The 6,153-nt window shown below is 51.8% G+C and overlaps 1 protein-coding gene across 1 annotated transcript; it reads left to right on the forward strand.

The window, feature by feature from the left end:
* The first annotated feature begins 1,368 nt into the window (after positions 1-1,368).
* Positions 1,369-3,129, forward strand: Fam71a (family with sequence similarity 71 member A). Its single transcript, XM_038349505.1, has one exon. The coding sequence runs from the start codon at positions 1,369-1,371 to the stop codon at positions 3,127-3,129; it is 1,761 nt and encodes a 586-aa protein (XP_038205433.1).
* Positions 3,130-6,153: the final 3,024 nt, after the last annotated feature.

The following is a 6,153-nucleotide window of genomic DNA, read 5'->3' on the forward strand; positions in this document are numbered from 1 at the left end:
TATACTCTGCATTTCACCGGCACAGTGTTGGAGAGAGGGAAGCAAAACCTGGGGTCCTTAGGAGAGTAAATCGTCCCCCACCAAAACAAAACTGGACAAACCACCGGGTAATTTAACACCCCACTTCAGCCCACCCACCGTCTTAAGTGTGTGTGTGTGTGTATGTGTGTGTGTCTCTCTCTCTCTCTCTCTCTCTCTCTCTCTCTCTCTCTCTCTCTCTCTCTCTCTCTCCCTCCCTCTGTCCCTCCCTCCCTCCCTCCTTCTGTCTCTCTGTCTGTCTCTGTCTGTCTCTCTGTCTCTGTCTCTCTCTCTCTCCATCCCTCCCTCCGCCTCCCCCCCACACACAATTGTACAACCTCCCCTGATGTAGTAAAAACAGATCAGTTTGGAGACATTTGAGTGGCCCAAGTTTTCCTCAAGTGGCGAAGTCCTAATAGCAGGTTTAAAGCAAAGGTTTTAGAATCAGTGAGACCTGGATTCCAATAGCATAGTTTGTGGGTGCAGGCAAGTCACACTCAGTGTCTTACCCTGTGAAATGGGAATAGTAACAGTAGTGTTCCACGTTGGTTACACGCCAGCGGGCCTTCCCGTAACATGTGAAATATCATACGTAGGACAGTATGCGTAAGCGTTAATTTTATCTTAATTGATAAAGACCACAGCTGCCATGAAAGATTATCACCAGCAACATGTAGTGAGGTTTCGTGGAAGGATCAAGACCAGTATTCCAGGTTATCCAATAAAACGACACCAGAAGCTCAGAAGTTGCCAATCTACCTGTCCCTTGCATTCCCATAGGCTTTGAATCTTTCCAGTTTGAAAGAAGTCCTCCTCTACAATTCTTCCATGCTGAAACCTTTCCATTTTTGGCATCCACCTGAAGTCCTGTCCTCTTGTGGGGCAGCTGGAGGATGGGACAAAGGGGGATGCGGCAGCGACAGGTCACAAAGGGAGGGGGGCTAAGTATGGCTGTGCAGGGCTGCAGGCACTAGTGGTCACTTCTCCCACTAGGGCTGCAGTTGGTAGATGTTCAGGGGGCTTTCAGAACAATCACCGGCGGAGGTCGGAGGGTTCTTAGACCCAGGAGAAAACCTCCCTGGAATCTACCCTGCATCTCTACCTCTTTGGAGAGATTGGGCTTGGTGTCCAGGCACCCAACAGCCCACCCCTTTGTCAATCACCTGTGCTCCCACCCCCAGCCCAGGCCTCTGGGAGGCTCTGAGGCCAACTGGGGGCCTGTGGGGTGGGGTTGAGAGATCTGCTGTAGGTGCCAGCTCTGTGACCCAGGAGCACCATTGCTCCCCTCATCTGCGGAGACCAAGACAGACGCAGGAACCCCCCTTGCCAGCGCACCTTTCTTGACACAAAATGACCACGAAGGCTGAGTCTCTGTTACCATATTACACAGCCCAGAGCAGCTCCGGCGTCAGCATGTTCAACACTGCCATGGGGAAATTACAACGGCAGCTGTACAAAGGAGAGTATGATATATTCAAGTACGCACCGATATTCGAGAGTGACTTCATACAGATCACCAAACGGGGAGAAGTGATTGACGTGCACAACCGTGTCCGAATGGTGACCGTGGGCATTGCGTGCACCAGCCCCATCCTTCCGCTCCCTGATGTCATGCTACTGGCCCGACCAGCCCCGGGCTGTGAAGACTTTCCTGGACGTGGCCAGACCATCAAGGGCAAAAATCGCAAGGCTGCGAAGGCCTTGGAGCTCACCAGGCTACTTCCTTTGAGATTCGTAAGGCTCTCTGTTCACAACCGAGAGAAACAACAGCTACGCCTCAAGTTCGCCACTGGCCGGTCCTGCTACCTGCAGTTGTGCCCCCCTCTCGAGGGACGGGACGACCTCTTTACCTATTGGGAAAAATTGATCTACCTCCTGAGACCACCTGTGGAGAGTAACAGCAGCACCTACGCCATCCCAGCGGAGGACATGGTGTGCATACCTCTGCTGGATGAGGAAGACAAGCCAAATGCAACGGTGGCAGAGTCCCAAGGAAAAGGAGAACCAGACCAGGTCAGCATCAGAAGCCTCCCCATGGTCACAGATGTGACTGGGGTCAGCTCGGCTGCTTTTGCTGGTGGCGAGGGACTCCGTCACAACTCTCGCAAACCCACCACTGTGCAGGGTGTATCCATCCCCAAAACAAAATCAAAAGACCTTGCCCAAGAGTCAGCTACGGGGGCAGCAGCAGCCGCAGCGGATAGCCTAGCAGGCGCTTTGAGCTTGGCAGCAACCAGGTCTGTAGACTCTGGGCAGATAAACACAGCCGTAGCAGGGGGTGCTATCATGGGGGCAAGGGGAAGCAAAAGCCATTTGGCCATCACAAGTGCTGGCAAGATGTCCCCAGAAAGCATGAAGGTTGTCTTGGCAGGGGCAGCCAGCAGATCCCTGGAGAGTATTTCCAGTGCACCCACCAGCATCTCCCACAAAAAGAACATGGCTATGGCAATTGCAAGAATAGAACCGACAAGCAAGTCTGTTGGAGAGACAGCAGCTGATTCAGACACAGAAATTCTTGTCTCGACCTTGCCAAGAGAAAGCCAGAAAACTGAACCTATTGCACAGCAGAAAGCCCCTGAGGGCAACACTGAAGCCAATAAGGAAAGGAGAGAAAGAAGGGAGCGGAGAGCAAAGGACAGGGCTGGCAGCAGGAGCTCCCGTCACCACAGGACAGGAGAAGGTCGCCGCAAGACAGCCGGGGACAAGGGGGCTCGGAAACCAGCCAGCCGCAGATCCGCTCGGGATGAGAAGAAGGAAAAAGGCACCCTCAGGGGAAGCAAACGAAACAGGACGCACAAAGGGGTCAGCCATGTCCCCATCACAAAGGAGTCACGGAGCTCCCACAAATCAGGCAGGACCCTCTCCAGCACCAGCTCTGTGTCTACAAGCAAGAGGCTTGGCAGAATCAGCTTGTTCCTGAGGAACATCAGAGCCAACCTGGCCGCAAAAGGCCTGGCATCACAGCGTGACCAGGATGTGAACATCGTGGCCAAGACCCTGGAGACCACCAATGTGGAGGCCATTATGGAGACAGAGAGTGGTCAGGCCCTGGACATCATTGGTTCTGTGACATCCGAGGTCATGGAGACAGTGATCTTTGAGGCGTCTTAAAGTACAACTCAAAGCCCCAAGCTGCAAAGGGGCCCGGGGCCCAGGGTGAACCCCTAGAATCGATTCCAGCTCCCTTACTGCAGTTTGAATAAAGAACCATTCACTCTGAGCAGGGCTCTCTGCACTTCCATACCCAGAACTTCAGGAGTGACCTCATAGTGAATTCTGTGATGTCATCGCAAGACTCCTGGCTGCACCGGATGAGGACTCCCCCCTCTCCTTGAAGTGGGTGCCCCACGGCTATAGCTGTGCTCTCCTTGTCTAGTGATAAGGGTCCTGGATCTAGTGGGGGGGGGGAGCATCAGCCCTGGTTATTAAGACTGTCTGGACTTAGCCGTTCTGCACATATCTGTCTACCTGAGAGAAACACATGCCTATACGTGGGTGCTTCTGTTAGGGGTCTGTGTGTGCATGTGAGTCAGCATGTGGTGGTCAGAGGACAACTTTTAGAGATTGGTTTTCTCTTTCTACCACGTGCGTCCTGGGGAATCAAACCCATACCATCACACCTGGTGGCTGTATTTAAGAGTACATTGGTGATTGTTCTTATAATTTTAGTGTCTCAAATGTCTGCATTGTAATAATATTTCCTGAAACATATCTTGAATTTTTTCCTTATGGAGCAATCTTAAAAAGATTCGAGAAGCCACGGCTGTTATTAGGAAAAGAAGTCTGAGAAAGATGGTAACCTCATCATCCAGTAGGCCGGGACCTTTGCAGGACAGGGTCACCCCAGCTCACTTCCTTCTGCAGAGTCCTGTTTGAAGAACAAGAGAGAGTAGGTTCAGACTGGGCTGGCTATCAGACCCTGACAGGGAACTCTAAAGGCATGGGCACTGTTGATTAAGAGGAGGAGAAGGGGGCTGGGGGCTGGGAAGACTACATATAGCTGGGAACTCTGAGTTGGTTTGAACTACAGTAGACTCCTAGCCACCAGCCAACCCTATCTAAAGAGGGTCAAGACCACCCCTTTGGCTGCCCCTGCCTGCACTAAACAGACCTCCCTCCTGGAATTCCAGACCTCCTTTCCCATCTCCCCAGGCACTATTCAAACTCTTGAAAGGCTAAGCAGAATTATTTTCTCCATATCCAATCTTCAAAACTTTCCACAACTCCAAGAATCAAATTCTCAAAGCTCATGTTGGGGAGTCTGTGGGCCTTAGAGCTGCCTTAGAGTCCAGACTTCGGTTTTAAGTGGGGGGGGGTGAGAGAGAGAGAGAGAGAGAGAGAGAGAGAGAGAGAGAGAGAGAGGAGAATGGCCTGGGCGCCAAGAGCTGCTGCAGAGAAAGGAAGCTAGCTCAAGACCTGCCCACACCAACCATTTCCTGCTGCCAAACAAGGCTCTTGACCCCAGCATGAGGGCCTACTGGAGTGAGTCAAGTTATTCTTAAGAAAGGAGGGAGCAGCGTGCTGATTAGATAGGACCTTGGCTGTGAGGAAAACAACCCCAGAATCATTAACCCGGAGTGCCGAGGAGACTGGGGGAGGGCTTCCCCTCCCCCTCCTGCTGGAGCCAAATTAATGGTTTACTCCTCAGCAGCTGCCTTTTGACGGAAAGGGGTGGGATTTACAAAGATCACACCACATCTCTTTGATTTGAGGATTTCTGCACCAGTGAGTGTAAGTCTTTCAGACCAACAAAACAAAACAAAACAACAACAACAAAACAACAACAACAACAACAAAACAACAACAACAACAACAAAACAACAACAAAAAACTCACTACAGCACTTGGTTAAAAACGCTCCCTAGCGGTCAGGCTCTCTTCCACCCTCACGCCCTCCTCCTGGCAGGTCAGCAGATGGGCACTGAGAACCGGGCACTGAGAACATCATTTTAGAGAACTCCTTCCAGGTGCCGAGGGCCAATGCAGTGTGACACCCTTCAAACCCTGGAAGGTTTGGGTCTTTGGGGGACAGCATCTGTTTGTAGGAGGGTTCTTGAAGCCGGCGTGGGTCTGGGACAGGCCTTTGGGAATCACTTGAAGGGCAGTGTCTGATGGGAGTAAGCTCCCGCTGGCTCCAGGGTAGAGAGCTGGGGAGCATGGAGCTATCTGGAGGCCTGGGAGCCTCTAGGAAGCCTGGCTGGAAATGAGGAGCCCACAACCTAGGCAGCTATGGAAAGGGACAGGGTCAGGAGCCAGAGAAGAGATGAAAAAGGACAGTCGTCTGTCTGTCTCAGAAGACAGGAAGCATGGTTTGCAACGCCACTGCAATCGTCTAAAGTCTACAGAGTGAAAAAAAGTAGGGGTGTTTCCTCCCTTAGGAGGTCAGTCTGTCTGTCTGTGGATAGGGCTGCAAGAAGGAAAGACGTGTGTTAGTGTGTAAAACAGCTTAGCGGTAAACAACAGCAACAACCAATGCAGGTGTTAAAAGGAGTGTGGCGGGGGTGAGGGGTGAGGGGTGAGGTGTGGGGCGGCGGGGGGGGGGGGTGGGCTTTGGAATCTATATTCCCTCCTAGACATTAGAGAGACCGGTGAGAAGCTCCCCCAACCTCTAGGAGTGTGGAGTTGCTCAAGAGAGCCCCTTGTGGCCACATGCTGTTACTGCCTCTTGGTGCTTAATCCTAGGGGATCCAGGGTCGATGCTTCTGAGTTGCCACACCACAGTTTGCCTAATGCTGATCCACCGATAACTGAGCCTGTCCATCAAGGGCACCACCTCTGCAGCAGGTGGAGGCCGAGGTGACCCTGGGGGAGCTGGCAAAGAGGATGTCTTTCCGGGCAGCCGCAGGGCTCCTGCTCCCTGATATTTCCTTTAAGAGCTCTAACTCAACAAAAAAATAGGTGGAGTAGGGTTAGTGTCCTGTTCCCTCAGCAGCCTGGAAATCACTTGAGAAATGGTTACTGAACACCAATTATAAGCAAGATGGGAACCATGAAAATGGCCAAACACATACTCAGAAACAGAGACACACAGATACACACACAGAGATACATACACACACAAATACACAGAGATACACACATATATACTCACAGAGAGATACACACACAAATACAAAACAAACTGAGATAAGGGTA

Source organism: Arvicola amphibius, chromosome 12 (genome assembly GCF_903992535.2).
Source record: "Arvicola amphibius chromosome 12, mArvAmp1.2, whole genome shotgun sequence".
In the NCBI taxonomy this organism is placed as follows: Eukaryota; Metazoa; Chordata; class Mammalia; order Rodentia; family Cricetidae; genus Arvicola; species Arvicola amphibius.

What these genes read in the sequence shown, in the direction of transcription:
- Fam71a (XM_038349505.1), top strand. Translation starts at nt 1,369, where the DNA reads ATGACCACGAAGGCTGAGTCTCTGTTACCATATTACACAGCCCAGAGC.